The sequence below is a fragment of the Dunckerocampus dactyliophorus genome, chromosome 16 (assembly GCF_027744805.1).
Source record: "Dunckerocampus dactyliophorus isolate RoL2022-P2 chromosome 16, RoL_Ddac_1.1, whole genome shotgun sequence".
In the NCBI taxonomy this organism is placed as follows: Eukaryota; Metazoa; Chordata; class Actinopteri; order Syngnathiformes; family Syngnathidae; genus Dunckerocampus; species Dunckerocampus dactyliophorus.
The window spans coordinates 1,333,059-1,353,305 of NC_072834.1; the positions used below are offsets into that span (position 1 = coordinate 1,333,059).

The following is a 20,247-nucleotide window of genomic DNA, read 5'->3' on the forward strand; positions in this document are numbered from 1 at the left end:
CATTCAATGATCATGGTATTTTTATCTTGGTCATTGTTATATTTGTCAGGAATCAGGAATTAAAATGAACAGGAAACTGCAGGAACAAAGGTGGTCTGATCATTTTTTCCATGACTGTAGAAGAACCACTCTGCTTTCTATCTGTCCCCTACGTCACACGCGGCTATCTAGCAAAGCCTCGTCGTCCTGGGGCTGCTGTGTAGTCCTTATGATTACCGTAACGACCCGTGTGCCGCAAGAAAGTGCAGAGTGTCCTTGGGAAGAATTTCGCTAGTTCAGGGCTTACAGTAGTTTAAAAATGACATTGAAAATCTCTACCAGCTACTGCTTCGATGTTAAAGGTTGGCGAGGCGTTATTTAGTCACAAAGCCACAGGCCTCAGTTTATTTCATCAAGCAAGAATCAAAATAAGGAGTAGAATGTGTGTAAACAAGAACGTCCCCAGCTGGAAGACCCTGCTCTGAGACGTCCCTGCTGCATGTGTAATGGAACATTTTTGGGTTTGATGCGCTGCATCGCAGAGCCGACGCTGTGACAAAGCAGCTGCCCCTGACAGGTAGCCAGAAAGCTGTGCATTAGGCCGAGTGCAGTCACTCAGTTAAAAGTCACTGTTTGGAAAAGGGAACCCCGCAATAAATGCCGCTCCAAGACTCTGACGTTCCAGAGTGGTCCCTGCTGACTGACCACAGTTGACTTTAATGTTCCATTTGAGAAGTTTTCCTTCAGTCATCCGTGAGCAAAGAATGTTCCCTCAAACTGCAAACAAACTTCTACCGGAGGAACACAAGAGAGAAGAATTGCACGTATGGCATAAAGCTTCTGCCTCTCGCAGGTCAAACATAACAGGGATGGACATGAACTATTCATCGGATCGTACTCGTTTAGGCTGCAAGCTGTCTGTGTGGCTGAGAGGGTTGCTAAGCTTGGCTCCATCAAATATCATCTTTCACCGCCAGGCACGACAAAACCACTCATTGTGTAGCAGGGTTACCAGTTAACCAAACAAGTGGGACAGCAGTGTGACCCCATTCTGAGGCACTGGAAAATGGAACAAGCGGCGCGCTTGTGTTTTTGTGCAACGGAGGCACACGTACTAACGGACTGTGGATGCAGACGTGCGCATGTACGCACGCACGCACGAACGCAAGCGTGACCTTCCAATTAGTGCGGCAAAAAATAGGCTGCTTCTGTTAAATGTGGAAAACACACAGCAGTCAAGAACCTGTGGGAAGTTGGCCCCCACCCCATGCAAAACTCCGGTAAAATAGTTTGTGTGACGGAGTATTTGGGCCACATCGAAAAAACAATCATAATATGAGATTTCCAGAATAAAGTTGAGATTAGCACGTTTTACAACTTTGTTCTCGTAAATTTACCACTTTTTTTTCCCTCATAAATCTACGAAAATAAAGTCATAAATTGACAAAACAATGATGTAAATTTACGAGATAAAAGTGGTGAATTTAAAACACTGTTCTTGTGAATTTACGACTTTATTCTCGTAAATTTACATCTCACATCAGAGCCGCTAGTTCCTTTCACTCAACCGCAACGCTTGTCCTAATCATCCAAATGAGTTAACAGGCTTAGCGCTGCGGCCATTTCGGTGCCACAGGTGGTCATCTAACCCAGATAGATCTTCCGGATGAGAGAATGAGATCAACAACAGAAACCAGCTTCCCTCTCTTGCTGCAAAGGCGCGACGTCACCCACAGAGCTGCTAAATATGAGCACAGGGCTTCAGTGGCTCTTATTCTCACGGGACAATTTCAACGACCCAATTATCCCCGAGCACCATGAGAGGTGACCCGTACCGGCCCCCTGTCCCAGTTGGGTGACGGGAAGTGGGTCTCATTATTACAAGCCTTTCCATCTACACGCTCAAAAGGGATCAAAGGGTAGATGAGAAAGGGGTTAAAAAAGGAGACGCAGCTGAAACCAGAAGGTGAACAATCTCTCAAGCACTCAGCACAAGATAACCAGCGTTTCCCAAACTTTCAACTTCCAATAGTGGAATTTACTGCAAAATATCCTGTGTGGATATACCACTGCCACGCAGTGGATGTATGGTAACAACTGGCATGAATTGTTATGCCAAACATGAATCAAAACAGCAAAATCACAGTGAAAAAACACACAAACCGGTACTTGCGCTAAAGATAGCTGACCTCCATTGGACATTTCCATAGTAGCCTGTGAACTGCCACTGAAAAAAGAACGGGGGGGGGGGGGGGGGGGGGGGGGGAAATCAGACATTAAAAAACATCACAACATTAAAAAGAAAAAATCCAAATATTTAATCAAACACTTACCGTAAATTCTGGTGTATCAGCCACTCCCACTAAATTAAGAGGAAAAAAGCCACACGTCCACATCATAAAATGGCATATTGTGGCACGCACCAGTCCGTGAGGACCAGGCAACTCTTGAGTTGGGAAAAAAAACTCACGACGAGCTTGTCAACTCGATGACTCAATGTGACAGTGACTCACGGTGTCATCTTACAAAGAATACTGAACTCATCACACAGCAACTTAACACTCAAAAGGTATACCTAAGGAATATACAAAGAAGTACCAATACGAGTTTCTAATAAATAAAAAAAAAAAAAAAACTATTTTAACATGTTCCTATAATACATTGCGTCTGAGGAAAGCATTTCATTGGAAATGGATGGCTGGATGGCGCTGCAATGCTGCCTTTGTCCGCCAGAGGAGCACAGAGGAAGGCTACAGGCACCAATGAATGCTTTGCTTGGACGCAATGTATTATGGGAAAATGTTAAAATACTTGTTTTGTTTTTTTTCATTTTAAACTCTTATTGGTACTTGTTTGTATATTTCTTAAGTATACCGGTAGTTCATTTACAGGTTTAACAATCCAATAAGTAAAGAAAGACACTGGGCATTTGGAAACCATAATTTGAATGATTAACTTCTGAGACAATTGGCACATTCATGCCAAAAGTCTCAAAAATGTTAATACACAACATAGTTTTACAATTATAGATTTACATATATGAAACAATCCAAAATGCATAAAAACAACCAATGAAAGGGATAAATGGACATCTCAGGTTACGTTTACCTTCATTGAAGACGTGATTTTTGACAAAAGACAATGCGGCAGCAAGATCAACAGGGACACCACCTTCCGGTTTTGCCATGAGTTATTTCTTGAATTCAACAGTGTTTCTCACCTTCTTTAACAAAATGCTTCAGCTCCATTTTGGGTTATTCTGCAGCTGTGATCAAAAGTAAAAAGCAGAGACTTGAGGTGAGAAACATGACTGAATTCCAAAAATAACTCATGGCTAAACACGAAGGTGAGCACGCGCCGTGCAAATAAATCAATGGTTCTGTTTGATATACCGGCCTCAAAGTCAGCACGATAACAAAATACTTTTATTTTCTTTTAATGACACCACTAGGGCAGACCGTCAGAGAAGGGAGAGCTGACTCGTGCCAGAGTGGGAGCTCCAGTGAGGCACTGAGGGGTCACTGAATCATCTGCCGCTTTATTGAGTATTTCCTCCATTTGATGTCATTACCGCCCCAGTGATCATCATTACCTTCCTCGGCACTGTCCGAGCCCCCAGTTTACAGGGAGTGCATGGAGAGTCATGTAAAAAGCACAGCGTGCAGCGGGTGAGAGTAGAGAACCGAGGCAATTTCATGTTCTGTGTGATATTTTTTTTTTAGTTGCTTCGGGTGTAGTTTTCTTACAGTGCAGGGTAAGCCTGATCATAACATGCCGTGTGTGTGTGTGTGTGTGTGTGTGTGTGTGCGTAACGGTACGCCATAATCACCGTCACGGTACGTGCCTCGGCTTTAAGGTCGTGGTTCGGTTCATTTCGGGTGAAAAATCAATTTCTAATAAATTTACGACTTTATTCTCATAATATTACGATTTTTTTCTCATAAATTTACAACTTTTTTCCTAATAAGTACGTTTACTCTTGACCCTCCTTCCTCCCAGAACCTGTTGGAAACTTGTCCTGTATAAGTGCTCTGACCATTTTTTGTGGGGTTACATGCACAAATGCTGAAAATGGTCCCATCTCGCCATGTTAAAGAATCCTTTCAAAAAGTCCTGCATCCGGACGGTGATCCGGATCACCCCCGAAATGTAATCAGTTCCGACAATTCCTGAAAATTTCATCCAAATCCATTGATAACTTTTCAAGTTATTCTGAACACAAACAGAAAAACAAACAAAAACATAACCTCCGCGCTGCGCTTGGCGGAGGTCAAAAAGAAGCAGCAGAGCTGAAGCTGTATTGGTGTCATTTCTATTTTATTAGAAACGGATCAACCCATGTACTTGTTGCCTTCACTCTGGCATGCATACAAAACCAGACTCCAAGTGTCCATCTGTTAGTGCCCACTAATGTTGATGTCGTTCTCCTATGCATTTATTAGTACACAAGATACAGTATGTACATTCAAATGACTCCAGCATCCGTGACCAAAAGGGAAACAAAATTTTAAAAAACTTGCAAAAACTACAAATGAAAACAATAGATTTCATCTTAGAAATTAAATGAATAAACTGGACTTGAATTATGATTGCTTCATTGTTCATCTTAGGCACGTTGTAGACTGTTGAGGCGTTTTAGAGGTTTCACTTCTTCCTGTCTCATTTTTATGGAAGCCCGTTTCCGCCACTGAAAGGAAAAATAACATCCCAATGGGAAGTCATAATTATGAGATAGGAAAGTCATACTTAGGAGATAAAAAGTCAAAATTACGAGATAAAAGTCGCAAAAAGTCATAATCATGAGGTAATTATGTCACCTTCTTCATTGGAGCCTTGGTCACATGGCCCTCGGCACATGCACAGTTTCATTGACTTTTTATCTCATAATTTCAACATTTTACCTCATAATTATGAGTTTTTATGTCATAATTATGGTTTTCCTATTTCATAATTATGACCTCTCTTTATCTAATAATTTTGATTTTTTAATCACATAGTTATGACTCATAATTTTGACTTTATTTCATAGTTATGACTTTTTATCTCAGTTCCAACTTTATCTCATAATTATTACGTTATCTCGTAATTTCAACTTTTTATCTCATAATTATTGCTTTCTCATAATTTCAACTTTTTATCTAATAATTTAGAGTTTTTATCTCATAATGACTCTCATAATTTTGACTTTTTAGCTAATAGTTACTTTTTATCTCATAATTTAAACTTTTTATCTGCTAATTTTGAGTTTTAAATCACATAATTGTGACTTTCTTGTGTTATAATTTGCACTTTTTGTCTCCTAATTATGAATTACTATTGGGGTATTGGGCTTCCATACATTTTTCCTCAAGCTCACGTGGGTGTAAACAAAAGGACTTAGCTCTCCTGCTGAATAAAACGTAATAAGAAAGACAGAAGTAGCTATGAAAGTTCCTCCTGCTCAGGCTCTTTTACTCATGTGATATGTGATCAACAGAGAGATGTTTACAGTGGTCATTGTCTTTGGTATAAACTAACATGATTTCTCTGCATTTTAAATGATGACCAATAAACAGCTGGAAAGCAACACCATCATCAATGTGCCCCAAAACAACACAAAAGTGCCCGGGACTGTGTATTTGGCAAATCAAATGTGGCATTGGCGAGGTGACTGAACGACACCTTGAAAGGAAGCATCACACACAAGATCTTCATAAGATGAGGTATTAAAATCATCCATCCAATTCTTCGATTTACACGTCCGCCGCTTATGTTCAACTGCGACTCTTCATACCAACACTCACAATATGAAGGAAAGACTGTCCCTTATTTTTAAAAGCCAAGACCTCTGTATATCTATCCTTCTATACCGCTTGTCCTCAGTAGGGTCATGGGTGAGCGATGCCATCTGAGGGTACAGTGGCAAGGTACGGCCCGGACTGGTCACCAGTCAGTCACATCGACAAACAACCATTAGAGTCTTCAATTAGCCAACATGCATGTTTTTTTTTTGGAATGTGGGAAGAAGCCGGCGAAAACCCACGCTCGCATGGGGAGAACAAGCAAACTCCGCACAGAGATGTCCCGATAGAGTTTCCAACCCGAAGGCTGACGTGCCAACCACAAGGGCACCGTGAGGCGCGATGCACAATACAGTAGATCCCCTTGCGGAAATTTTACAACTCAAACTTCTCAAATATCTTACATTTAAAAGGGACTGTTTGCAACACAACATATATAGCTTTTTATAATGCGCTCTTCTCCAGCAGATATCTGCAGCTGTGTGTCGGACGGACGGCATGTTAAGTCCACACTCGGCGTAACGAGACAAGAACACCAGGTGCATTGGCTTGTTATATTATTGCCCCCCAGGCAAAGACCGGTGACCCGCTTTTGGGTCCCGACCCACCGGTTGAGAATCCCTGCTCTAAATCGTAGTAGGGCTGCAACTCTTAGCCGATTAATCCGAAGCTTGTTTCGATTAATCAACAACACAAACCAACTTAAACCAAACCACAACAGTTAGTGGTTTGGCCCACAACAAAGCAGAAATGAAGCAAAAATGTCGATCACTGTTTTCTGTGTGAATGTCTAGATCAGGAGTCACCAACGTTTTTCCTTGTGAGAGCTACTTTTACAAAATGAAAATGGCCAAGAGCTACTCATTTTTGTAACATTTATTTTCAGAGCTTATTTTAAAGCCAAACAAAGCGAATATGCTTGTTTTACCAGAACATGAACAAAATGCTGGTGTCCACAAGTCACATTTTGTATTTCAGAATGCATTTCTTTCTATTGTTCTTTCATTATTGACTGAAAACCTGAATGAAAAGCAGCCTTGCGGGCACCTCATGTGGTCGTGGGGGGCTACCTGGTGCCCGCGGGCACCACGTTGGTGACCCTTGGTCTAGATAATAGGTCTGCTTTCATGAATGGCTAAGGAAGTTTTTTGTTTTTTTTTAATTCTCATTTGGGACTGAAAACAAAGGATATTACATTTTTACATAAAAAAGCGATTAATCCAATACTGAAACAATTGTCGATTAATTGGATAAATCGATTAATCGTGGATCAATCGAACAGTTGCAGCTCTAAACACTATAACCTCTCACTGCGATGAAATTGAGTTTTCCGCATAAAGAAACCATTACAGGCATGCAGTCAGTATACAGCATTGCATTTACACAACATCACGTCTTGACAAGTCGTCATCCTGCTGGAAAATGTTGAGTGAACAAGTAAGACTACTGGATTGCTGGGCAGGGATCTACTGTATTCTGTAATGTCAAACTTTAGGTACAAATAAAACACCAATAAATAAAGTCTGTGGCTAAAAATAAAGGCATTTAGGAGTTGTTTTTTCTTGTCGTGTCATGCGTTCCCATGAAATGACATAACTGTTGCGTGACGAAAGACGCGGTAATAAAGTGATGAGACACACGATGCTCTGTTTTCCCTCAGCTGCAATGCTAACCCACCCCCCTTCCCTTCAAGACAATAGCTATGGCATCAAGTTTATCTGGCACACGTACTTGTTTTAGAGATACTGATTATATCCTGGAACATGAGCTGCCGCCGCCGCCGCCAGCCTCGAGATACTACGGTAGTTCTCTTGTGTGACAGTTGCCTGGAAAAGAAAGAACATGGCGTAGGAGAAAAGGAAATACCTCAGCTTCCCCCCCCCCGGGACGGCAAATAAGACTTCACTGTCCCGGACAGTATTTTAGGATGTTGTGCATGTCCGCTGAGGCAACTAAGGCGTTTGTGTGACCCGTTTTCATGGCGCTCAACTGCATAACCCTGGGGTGGCTCTTGTTGCGGATTAAATAAAAACAGGCAAAAGGGTAACGTGTTTTCTTGACAGTTGGGAATTTGGCAAACTCCGAGTCCTTCAGCACAGCATCGTTGTCCAGTAAAAAAATACATAATTAAAAATAAAAAAACAGGACCCCACAATATCTCCATGTGAATGCAGGTGCAGACGTGGGGGCTTCACCTAAGGCAAAGGGGATCGTGAGTAAGTGTAAAAGGTGCTCTTTTGAGTCGCTTGCAGCAGCTCAAGTCCAGAGTGCTGCCGAGAGCCGCCAGTAGCTTCCCTGTCACAGGAAAAAGAAAAAAAAGCACCGGCTGCTTCAGGGGGAGCGCTTTCTCCCTCACCCTTCATGGTCAAGTTGCGTGATCCCTCTCGGGCCGCTCTGCCTCCGAATCTCTCATGTGGACACGTTGAGCAGCTTGGTGGATTTATTGGGGTAATTGATAGCCAGGCTGATGGCAGCGATGTTCTTCAGAGCCTGCATGACAAAAGGAATACGAGTGAGTGCGGGGAAGCAAATACACAACATCTCAAGTACACACACACACACCAAAAACAAACGCTACAAACACTTTCTTCGTTGACAAATCTGTGTTCGGGAGCATTCATAATCCATCCACCTGACAGGTGTGGCATATCAAGATGGTCATTGGACCGGTGGCCACAATAAAAGGCTACTCCAAAATGTGGAGTTTAACTGTGTTTTTGTGCTGCATCTCATTAGATTGTGCAGATGTACCTCGTGTTGTCTAATAATAATGTTGGTGATCATTCAAACCTGCAATAAAAGCCTGCTGTTGTGGCCAATCAAGGTCTGGTGTTTGCGCCCCACCGACCATTCCTGTCACATCACTGACACCTACTGATCAGTGTAGCACACTGCATATCGTCAAATCTTTGAATTTGATTTCTAAATGCCTTATATTTATATTTGAGCTTTTTGTGCTTGAAAATGCTTAATTTAGGCAGAAAATGTGTAAAATGTGCTTAAATATGTTTTGACTAACAGCAACGAAACAGCATGATTTATTTATTCATATATTTAAGAATATATTTGGAGTGCGGGGGATTACTGTACTTCATTTCACAGCTTCCCAAACATGCTTGAAAAGAATTGTGTCCAACCTTCTGAAGCTTACAGCAGTCCCAGTGTGTCCCACATCACGTGGTTTTGCTTTCACCCTGACAGGCATTGGGTAACCACGCAACAGATCCACCTACATTGTTTTTATCGGCCCCTCGCATCACCCATGCACCTTTGGTTCACCTTCAGGCGCCATTAAATGGTAGGCACAGGCAACACTGCTGGCTTGCTCTGACACAAATGATAATAGACTGCAATTATCAAATACATTAGTGCAGAGTGCTGCCCGCACATACAAAACAAGGATTTTGTGTCAGCTGGATGTGAACAGAAGAAAATGACTAGGATGACCAGCGAAAAGTCAGCTGGACGTGAATCACTACATAATGAGACCCACGGCACTGGCTACAACGTGACAACAAACGAGTGGGGGTGGGGGGTAGGGGGTCATCCATGTGCATAGTGACTACTATCTGCCTGCAAGAATCGGCCTGAATGGATGCATTTGACGTGCAAAGTCATAAGTATTTTAATGTAGGTATAATTTAGGTTCCGACTTACATCACAGTCTAGGAACTGAACTCATTCATAACCCGAGGATCACCCGTATAGTATGAACATATATATAAAACCTTACCAATGCCGTGTGATTTAGGAGTTGCTCATCAGTGGTCATTGCTAACAAGTACTCCTGGAGGATTCCCTGCGTCTGGAAAACAAGGCAGAAAATGTAGCAAATGAATCATCTGCTGCTGCATTCCTCAACACTACTCAAGACGAAGATGGAATTAGAGGCCAGATAACCGCCGGGAATAGAACTCAACCTCTCCACTGACGAACCCCCCCCCTCATAAGTTACATTCAATTATAAATTAGACCCCTTCATCAAAACTGAACTGTGGAATGTTGGACACGTCATTGTGTATCATAAATAAAGTGCAGCGTGAGCCCACGAGAACTTTACACGAGATGCTGAGGAACACAGATAAGACAGCGCTGAGGTAAATGGGCCGAGACCAGCTAAATGGAGCATTTACAGCCCTTGAGACAGTCCAGAGGCCGTGGTAAACCAATCTGTCGTGCAGCACTCCAAATGTTTATGCTGGGAAACATCCGCACGCAATTTGTACACTCAGTAGTACATGACATACTGTTTTGATTCCTAAATATAACTAATATTTCCTGTGGTAAAAGGTTCACATATTCTCAGCGGACCTGCCCGTGTGTGCTTAACTTCAAGAGGACCTGAAAAATAGAAGCTATATAAGTCCTATCAGAGATAATCCAACGTCAGCGCCAACCCAGCTCTGAATTTCCTCTCTGTAATCCACTCCTGAGCAAAATTGTAAGATAAGTTGGAAAATTGCAAGAATTTACATTTTGCACGGTTGGATCTTAAGGAGGTTCTGAGTGGAGTGGAGTGGGGGGTGAGACAAAAACATTTTGACGAAGCAATTTATTGCAAGCAAGCATTAAAGTGAAATAGGCTGTTCGTGACCACACAGCCTTTAAAAGACAAAATCTTTCCCACTAGCCTCCTGGAAACACTGGCATCAAGGATGCCCAAACCCATTTTTGAGGAGATTAACAAGAATGGAGTCATTTTTTGAACATTTTATTTCTATTTTAGGGGGGGTTGGAGTTTTTTTGAGCTATGGTCTTAAACTTCCGATCAGCCTATTTGTTTTATGTTTGTTTGCAATAAATTGGTGACTCAGATTTTCTTTTTCACTCCCATAACAAAATGTAAATTCTTGCAATTTTGCGACTGGTCTGGATAAGTGCAAGTGCATATTGTATTAGCTTTATTAAAGGCTGGAAAGCTTTTGTAATATTGCTTGTTATCTTATTGTTTTCTCGTGTGGACAACTAAATTACATTCACACATCATTTACCCTGGCTGCTAAGTCCACTCTCCATTCACACAACATGACGTTGAATTAAGAGCTTGGTGATGTGCTACTTTGAACAGCAAAACCTCAGAGTTGTGCTACTGTCCTCTGGTGTGTGCTGGGGGGTACTGCCCTGGCTTTCACACCAGAACATTCAGTGGCTGTACATGGACTTCAACTGTAAGATCAGCTAGCCTAAACCTAAAGAGCTGGGTCTCTAGTGTATTGTGTTGTGCAGAGAGAGGGGGACACTCCTGGCCGATGGCAATGTTCATCATCCATGAGACTTCTGTTATTAATAATGAATTCAATGCAAGAAGACAGAAGAGATGGATGACAGTGAGCACAGATCCAGTGCGGCAGTTGGCTGTCGGGCAGATGGCAGGGCCGGGCTTTGGCCCCAAGCCCAACAAAGAGCAGGTGGGCAGAGGAAAAACACTGCTTAATTCACTGAGACACATGAATGGACAGAGGTAATACACAATAAGATGTTCATTATTGCACAAAGAACTTGCAAAGAATAATTATGACTAGAACTAAAACATCAATACAGCGTTGATTTAAGTACAACTTGTGTTGGTCCTACACATAAAATCCCAATCAAATAAATGTTATTTGGTTGTAAAACGACAAAATGTGGAAAAGTCACTGTACTCAGCAGGCGACCCCAATGGGCTATAAATACCACAGATCACAAAAGTTTCTCTTCACGCCTTTTCCCACTAGAGCAAATTCTACAAAAATGCCAGATGTGACCTGTTCTTTGTTTTTGTCGGCCTGTGTGGGTGAAGTTTACTCACAATGGCGTGCGCCTCTGCTATGAAGAAGAGTTCTGTGAGAGCTCTGTGAAGAGGCAGCAGCACGGTGATGCTGGTAGGGTCCTGGCTCAAGCTGTTTTCCATGGACATAAAGAGCTGCCACAGAGGTCGAAGCAGGGTCAGCACATAGGCTCTGCAGTGCATACAAATCCATACTTAGACAAAGACGGACTCTAGGTTAAAAGAGAACTGTGGCAAACGCTGCGACTGGAAACAAACAATGGCTCATGCAAGCAAGTCAGACGTCAGTCATCTGATCGCATCAGAATGGAAAAAAATAACTAAAGATACGCTCACTTGCTGAGCAGTTGGGACATCCTAAACTTGAGTGTGGCCATTGAGATCAGACAGTACCTCGATCAGGCAAATTTCTAAACACATCCTTCACCACATTTCTGTGGTGAAAACAGGACATGAAGAATTTATGAAGGCTTTTATGCAAAGCCTATGCAAAACAGCACAAAGGAGATTTGACTACGTGATGTCCAAGTGAATGCCACTCTGACGTGTATTAGAACTCTGGGGTGCAAAGTATGAGTGTGGGAGGCTCCTTTGAGGAAGGCCCACTATCTTAGACTTAGAAACCCCCTGCAAATAAAAAGGTACACATTTCAAAAATTGTATTATTTGTATCAATCACTGGAAATGACTTTTTTTCATCATTCATACGATCTATGATAGTCAGAGGCATGTTGGTGCCCTGGAAAGCAAGTGTCAGTAATGAACGAGGCTTCTCTCTTACGCATGGGATTGGCACTGCAGGAGACGGAGCAACAAGTGAATAGCTTTGAGTCTCTGGTTCCCCGTTTGGCGACAGGCCACACCCACTTGCCACTCCCAGATGTCAGCCAATGGCAGCTGACTGAGCACTTGGTCATCAGTCAACATTTGCTTCAGGATCTCAAAACCTGGTTCAAAGGAGAAACAAAAGCACACAGAAGCCGACAACGGTCGAACAAGGAGCTCATTTTGAGCAATCCTGCGTAATAGTTGTGTGGAGGCCAACAATTCAAAGCGACCTATCTGTACCTGTCTGAAAGCGACCCCTGTGACCTCCTGTAATCGTGAACTTGTAGCCCCACTCTGTGTTGCTCATGTCTGACGTAAACTTGTAGTACAGGGTGTCACCTGAGAAAAGATACCGGGCATGTCAGTGTTTCCCATGCATACCAAAAATACATTTGAATCTATTTGTGGCGGGATCTTTTCACACTGGCTGATAAACACCTTATAATGGGACTGATGGGCGTTTGAAAACGATTCTCACCTGGAATCTCAAAGTCAGACCATTTCTGAGGGGAGCCACTGAAGATGTGGACATCCTGCAGGAAGTCACTACTGCTGGACATGATAAATTCATCACAACCTTCCTCTGTGTGGCAGCGGGAATCAAATTTTACGGACAAGTAAATGGCCCCTGGGATGTGCACCTTGTCCTGAGGAGCAAAAGATGCATGCGATGTCATGCAAACAAGACCTCTCACCTTCCAAAGTTACACAGCTTGAGAAGGTTGAAATGGAAGTGAGTGAGCACTAAACACACTTGACTGTGTTGCACATAAACAAATAGGCAAGACACTCACCTCAAAGTTAGTGTTGTTGTCGTATGGGTGTTTGGATTCTCTGACCTGCACGGCCATGCCTGGCTCTTCCATGAACTGACAGGCAGTGAGGCACAGGCTGCACAACATACTTTGGCTGCAGCCTTTCAAGACCCTCTGGAGAATCTGTTGAATGATAGCATAATTACACAGGCTTGAATCAAATTCAAGGGTAACACATTAACTTCTTGCTTATCCGTGCTCCTCCCACGTCTCACCTTCTCCCACAGCGGCCGCTCCTCCAGCTGCATTAACATATCCAGGATGTAGGCCATGTGAGATGCACCGTTCAGTTCCAAGGCCTCCTCGCTCAACGGCGCCTCGGCAGGCCAATCGGCCAGCAGGGCCGCTAGCACATGGCGGGCATACAGCGTGGCGATGGCATGGTTGACCTTTACCAAGTACTGACCAACTGCCCGATTGCTGCGAACATCCAGCTCTTTGTGCAGCAAGGCTGAGCTTTTTGTGCGTCGTTGTTTGGCGTAGCTGAGCTGCAAGTCGCTCTCTGAGTTGGTGATGAGTCTCTGTGTCACTATGTTGATCTCCTCTGTGGCCTTGTCACATTGACTGGGCTTAGACTGTGCGAAAAGGACAACATTACGATGGCTTTCTCTTCTGGTCACAAAATACAACCTTCTTTGACATTTCGCCAGCTAAACAAATCAGTTGGAAAACATCAAGCGCGGTCACGTTTAAAAGTAAGTCGCGTGCATAACTTACAATGCAGGCTGCCACAATCATATCAGTGTCGACAGCCTTGATGTTTCTCTCCTCCGAGTGAGGCCGTCTGGTTGGCTGCCATTTCTGAGCTAAAGTGCGGATTGTCTCATCTGTTTTTATCTCCTCTCCATCAAATCTGGAAATGAAAAAAAAAAAAAAAATCTGATCACGTTACAAAGCCAAACTTCTACTGCAGGCATGCTGAACAAAAAGAATATTCTTCATACTGACCTTTTCTGCACCTCCAGGAAGAAGGAGTCCGTTTTCTTCATCTGTAACTCATACATGGCTCGTAGAATGGGTAGAGGAGCATTTAAGGCATCATGGGTAATCTGTGGAGGAAAAAGGGATTAGTTGTTTAAAACTACAGGCCATCGTATCCTTTACACCACGTGTCAAACTCGTGCCCTGGAGGGCCGAAACGCTGCAGGTTTTCTCTCCAACAGGTGATTTAATTGATGAGCTCCTTCCCTCAAACTGAAGGTGTTGATCATTAAAATCACCTGCTTTAGTGACCGGCTGGAAAGAAAACCTGCAGTGTCTTGGCCCTCCATGGCACGAGTTTGACACCCCTGCTTTACACTGTCAGTAGTCTCCCTCGTCACCTGAAAGCAAATCTTAGTCTCTTCGTCAAGACCATCTAGTGGATCAGGCTTGTTGACATCAGTGTCGTCAGCGATACTGCTCGAGTGATCCGAGTCGTGCTCTTTGTCCTGCTCTCTTTGGTCCCGCTCGGGGTCCTGAGCCATGGAATGTATTTCCCGCTTAGAGGAATACAGCATGATGGAGAGAATTTCTAGATCTCGCAACAACCACAGCTTGCTGAAACCCGTCCCCTTGCTGCACTTCCTCACGAGCAGCTGGGTCAATCCCGACTGCCGGACAGCTTCCTGAGCTTGCGCCACGCCGATGTTCTACACAGAACAAGAATAGCAATGATCAAGGTAATTAAATACGTTTCAATTACGGATTTCCAAACCAAGTTTTGTTGTATATTGTGTGCAATGACAATAAACATCTATCTATCCATCAACCTACCTATCTGGTTAAGGACAAATCTACAGGTACAGTTTGTCAAGTAGTAATTTTTGACTCGTTCCTATCTGCAGGTGTGCACAAACTACAGTTACATCTAAATTGTAAAAACAATACATATGCAAGTTACAGTATGGGTTTGAAAACATTTTTACGTCCATCCCTAATTTAAATAATTTCATTGCTTGATTGTATCTGATCAAACAAACACCACCAAGCGAGAGAGACACTATCCCCAGTGTGAATTTGCTCCTTTGATTTTGTCCATGCCTGTGAAACCTATGCACGCATTTTGCCCTTCTTACCCTCCCGTTTTAATAGTTTCCCGTATTTTAACGTTGATGGAGAAGAAAACACCTGTAAGACACATTCTGGTTTCCTCATTTTCAAATGCCGGTATTTTTTTTTCCTGCAGGAAATGCATACACTGTTGCAAATGTTCGTCTAATGTGGTAAGATGTGATTCCTGCAGATTTCAAGCTCATAACAAGTACTTTTATTGTGTTGTAGAGGCCTTTCAGTGCCAAAGAGAGAACCCAAGATGCCTCCACAGCATCAGGAGAACCATTTTCCTGGCTGGTCTGCAGCAGGTGGCAGATGATGGAGATGAAGTTGGCCAGGTAGCGGCTGAGCAGCGTCTTAGGAGAGCATTGGCTCTCTGCCTGCCCTGGAAGGCATGCTGTCGAATCCTGAGACTGGATGAGTTGGTAGTCCTTCACTGTGCCCAAGAGTAAAGCATAGCTCATTCCTCATTCCACTTCTTCTGAAAATGCTGTTGCTTCGGTACTGTGATACTGACCTGTTTTTCTCTTGCGTGTCTTGATGTCCACCACAGCCGCTTGGTTTGTTTCAGTAAAATGTTTGAGCAAGATCATGTTGTGGTGTTCATTAGCGTTGTCAATAAACACGGTCTGTGTGCCAACGCACAGCACCTGCGAGGTACAGATGGTGGTCATTATTTGTGAGAGATTCAGAAGCGCACTCGGGTAATAGAGCGGTGTAATGCTTTAAGGCACAGGTGTCAAACACAAGGCCCGGGGGCCAGATGTGGCCCACCACATCATTTTATGTGGCCCGCGAAACCCTTGGAATAATGCATGTCAATAATGCCCTTCTAAATGTATTTGACGTGTCATTTTGACAGAAAAATTGCACTGCATGCGGTTCTTCTAAACGTCAGTATTATCTAATCATGCAGCAAGATATTCCAAGCATTTTTCAAAAACAAATACTTGAATGTCTGCTTGTCACCATGACATTCTCACTTCACTTCTCATTTCGAAGTTATCCATCAATTTGGGCAACTGTGTAATAATATTATGAGGTTATATTCATATTTAGATTCATAAAAACTGACAGTTACAAGTGGCCCTCTGAGGGCAGCCGTAACTGCGATGTGGCACTCAATGAAAATTAGTTTGACACCCCTGCTTTAAGGAGTGCAACACTGCATGATGCACAGTACTGGTATTTATTATTACCTCTGGGAATCCCACTAACACCAGCAGGGTGAAGAGGTTGGTACGTTTGAGTGTTTGTGGCAGCTGTAGAATGCAATGGTCAGTGAAGGCAGCAATGACGGTGCTCCACTCAGGACAAGTGTTCAGATTGTGCAAAATATCTGCCACTGTGCAAGCCCAATCCAGACCAATACGACTGGAAAACACAAGAAAGGGAGAGGTTGGTCAACATGGAAACTGTTATTCTGTGTCGTTGTGCAGAAAAAAGGTGTACAAAGGAGAGCTTCTACAGGTGGAATACCTGTCTAAACAAACAGCTCCCAAGCAGAAGAGCAACTGGATAGTCTTCCAGCCATTAGTGTCTGAAATGGCTGCCTCTCCCTGCGTTAGCAGCTCATATTTGTCCGTCAGGGCCTCAGTAACAGCACAGTCAGCCTCAATCGGAGGGATTCGCATCAGCAACTGGCCCAGTAGGCCCAGGGTGAGGTGGTATGTCTCGTTAAGAGAACCAGCATTGGAAATGACGGCCCTGAAAAGCTGGTGCAGGATGGCGCTTACGCTTGGCAGACACAGAGTGCTCCCCTGATGAGTCAAAAAAAAAAAAGAAAAAAAAAAAGACAACACTCCTTACAATATGTTCAGTGATCAAGCTCTCACGGAGTTAAATCTGCTACTGGCTTGGATCATAGTTCATAATTAAAGATGAGTGTTTTATAGACTAACATCTACTAATTAACCACTCCCAAATCTACTTTGAATAAAAATAACATACTGGCTTGACTGGTGGCAGCATGGCTGCTAAAAGCCCAAGGATCCTCTCCCTGGAGCACTCTGAAAAGACATGCTCCTGGAGGGGAACCTTGGGGAGTCGGTCATCTGTTTCCTTTACAGTGTCTGATGCTGGAGAGGTGACTGCTGGACTAGACTCTGAAGCTGGGAAATGAAAACAAAAAGGCTGAATCAGGTTTCTATGCATACATTTAATCAATACCAATAGTGGGTCATTCGAGAACTTACGTCTGATCACCGGGGAGAGGGGGTCCTCGCTGGACACGCTGATTGACTCCAAAGTATCTTGGGTAACGAGCTTCCTTTTCTCGATTTCTGTTGTTCTTGGTGGTAAAAACATTTCTGAAGGAGGGGAGCTCACCTCCTTTGGCTTTTGGTCTTTTCCCGATGGCTTACTCTAGAGGTGAGAGGACAACAACTTCTGGATAAATTCATCGCTTTCACAGCACAAGCTTTTCAATTGACCTCAACAATGTATTACCCAGAAGAAATACACCACAGTAATCCCATGTTTATCGAGGTCAATTGGTTCCAATGAATTTTTATAGTTATGGCATACAAAACCTGTTTAAAATCTTCTAAATCCGTTTTTTTTAACATTGTAAGAGCCCTCTAAACATGAAATAACACCCATATAGTCACCTTTACATTGGTATTACCCAATACAGCAGATCAAATAAGAGAAAATAAACCACCTACGACATAAATGGGTCGCAGTAAATGTGTTACAGTGCCTAGAATGGGTGGCAGGAAGTGTTGCCCGGGGTTCAGAGTTGAGTTTTGTGAGTCGTGGGTTATGACTGCAAAAGCAGCCAGTGTCATTATTATTATTATCATTATATTATCATATTATTATTGTGCCTGTTGTGAGGAGCCTGTTGTTCCGGTTTGTTGCTTATCTCATCCAACAATTACTGACAGCTAGTGATCAATGTAGAGTAATACAGTCACAAATTCAATCCTTTTATATTTAACTTAATTTAGCCATTTTCACACTTGAAAAATGCTTCACTTTGGCAAAAAATACATACAATTTTTTTCATTTTTATTTTACCATTTTTTGACTAATATTTGGACCTTATTCAACAACGAAACAGAACATGGATCACACACTTTTGCTGTTCAGCTCCTTGCTAGAGAAGAGCAAGTTGTGCAAAAAGTACTGAAACGTCCAACAGATGGACATTCAAAAGTTGAGAAGGTTGAATTAAGTTCCCCTGTAAACTTTAGAATACCCCTAACTTTTCGTGAGTACAGGTCATCCTCGAGTTCTGTTCCTAGACTGGTTTACGTCAGGTTTTCGTGTAAGCTAGTGCTTACACCTAAATTAACTCCTCAGTCACTCGGTGGTACGCAGAACACATGAAGGGCAGTAAATCTAAAATACAAGTCTAAAAGTCTAAAATACAGTAAGAAAAAGATTCTGAAAATATTGTCCCAGGCTCGTCTGGAAGGATAAACCTCCTCTTCTTCTCCCATGTCAACAGCGCATGGACTCCATCACCCCTCTCGCATTCACCAGCTGTAACTAGTAACAAACGAGTGTCGTGTTTGTGGACCGAAATTAAGTTTTTAATTAATTAATGGGAGGGCCTTTGTAAGTACGACACGTCGTAACACAGACCACCTGTAGTGTAGGTACTAAATACTAGTCTACCAAACAAACAGACACAGCGCCAACACATTTACAGGTTCAGTAGTTGCTGTATGTCTTCTATGAGTTGTATTTCATTTCCTCACCTTGTCTTTAGGTGAAGAAGGGGAGCAGACTGCTGCAGTGCTACCAGGAAGAGATGAGGTATCGGTGGTGGTGCTGATCTCTTGAGAGGACCCCGGAGAGACTGGACAGAGCTCACTGTCGGAGGCTGATTCATTGGACAATAGCAGACTGAGCAAGGCTGAGGAACGTAGACCTATGGGGAGTCAGCAGCATTTGAGATGCATTTTTTAATAAAGAAAAAAAAAAACACTCCAACGACCATTTTTACCTTTTCTCGTCTGGCCCTTGAGCAAGCAATCGGTGATGAGCTTGGAGCAGCACGTCTGCAAGGCTGAGGCCTGACTCAAGGCGATACTGTCTAGAGATTCGCCCTCTATCTGCTTCTTAATGCTCACTTCTGAAGACGTGTAGAGGGCCAAAGCAGCAAACAGAAGCCAGGAGTAGTTGTGGACGTACGGTTGGATCAAGCGATGGCGGTCACTTATTCTAATGGTCACCATGGGGTAAACTGTGATGCGATGGGTGGGCAGGTGGCTAAAGGTTTGATGAACAGTAAGGGTGTTAGCGGCAAAGTGCGATACTTAAAAGTGCCACTTGTCTGCGTTACCTGTCAGGGTATTTCTTTGCATTGTAACAACCAAAGCACAAGTCAAAGTCTTCACACACGTTACAGTTGATCCTGCTGCCTACAATGAGGCCCTGGCAATGGTCACAGGCATACTCCATGTTTACCATCTCGTGGTCATCCTCATGGCCTTCAGGCTTGGCACCACCTGTTTAAAAACATACGCACACACACTTTGCTTTGTTGTACAGTGGAACATCGGTTAGCGTCATTAATCCGTTCAAGAAGGTCTAACTCTAACCGCATCAATGTTTCCCATATGAAACAATGGAAAGCCAATGAATCCTTTCCAGAAAGCCAAAACGTTAACACAAAACGCGTTTAAAACATTTAAGGTTACTTTTACCTGCACTGAAGACGTAACTGTTGCCAAAGATCAACATAGACGCCACCTTCTTGATTTGCCATGAGCAATTTCTTGAATCCAATAGGGTTTCTCACCTCAATAACCCAAAATGGAGCCAAAGAAAGTTGCAAGTGCCACCATTTGATAAAGAAGGTGAGAAATATCAAATTCAAGTGATAACTCATAGCAAAAGATGAAGGTGGTGTCCCCGTTGATCTCACTGCCATTTATTAAATGCATTAATTTATTTTTGTGCATTTAGAATTGTTTCATGCATGTAGAACTACAAAATTAAGTATAATTGTAAAACTCTAAAAACGTGTTTTGTGTTAACATTTTTAAGACTTGTGGCGTAACTGTGTCAGTTAGCAGAGAACCAGAGTCAT

The 20,247-nt window shown here is 42.9% G+C and overlaps 1 protein-coding gene across 3 annotated transcripts in view; it reads right to left on the reverse strand.

Annotated features, from left to right (window-relative positions):
• Window positions 1-2,870: 2,870 nt before the first annotated feature.
• The window catches only part of zzef1 (zinc finger, ZZ-type with EF hand domain 1), a 39,556-nt gene continuing 22,179 nt past the window's right edge, over window positions 2,871-20,247 (reverse strand). Inside the window, exons 35-55 of one of the 3 annotated variants that reach the window (XR_008566388.1) lie at window positions 19,498-19,663; window positions 19,159-19,424; window positions 18,911-19,083; window positions 17,399-17,567; window positions 17,154-17,314; window positions 16,683-16,963; window positions 16,403-16,577; window positions 15,721-15,853; window positions 15,416-15,639; window positions 14,492-14,800; window positions 14,118-14,218; window positions 13,887-14,022; window positions 13,385-13,744; window positions 13,149-13,292; window positions 12,833-13,001; window positions 12,595-12,693; window positions 12,308-12,473; window positions 11,548-11,698; window positions 9,493-9,564; window positions 8,116-8,249; window positions 2,871-7,585 (exon numbers count right to left, since the gene is read on the reverse strand). Coding sequence is in view for 1 of the 3 variants with exons in the window: in XM_054755324.1 (XP_054611299.1) it covers window positions 8,169-8,249; window positions 9,493-9,564; window positions 11,548-11,698; window positions 12,308-12,473; window positions 12,595-12,693; window positions 12,833-13,001; window positions 13,149-13,292; window positions 13,385-13,744; window positions 13,887-14,022; window positions 14,118-14,218; window positions 14,492-14,800; window positions 15,416-15,639; window positions 15,721-15,853; window positions 16,403-16,577; window positions 16,683-16,963; window positions 17,154-17,314; window positions 17,399-17,567; window positions 18,911-19,083; window positions 19,159-19,424; window positions 19,498-19,663 (3,536 nt within the window). In the remaining 2 variants the exon portion in view is untranslated. Of the gene's footprint in view, window positions 8,250-9,492; window positions 9,565-11,547; window positions 11,699-12,307; window positions 12,474-12,594; window positions 12,694-12,832; window positions 13,002-13,148; window positions 13,293-13,384; window positions 13,745-13,886; window positions 14,023-14,117; window positions 14,219-14,491; window positions 14,801-15,415; window positions 15,640-15,720; window positions 15,854-16,402; window positions 16,578-16,682; window positions 16,964-17,153; window positions 17,315-17,398; window positions 17,568-18,910; window positions 19,084-19,158; window positions 19,425-19,497; window positions 19,664-20,247 lie in introns of those variants that run through there. The other 2 variants (XM_054755324.1, XR_008566389.1) reach the window with 2 other exon arrangements.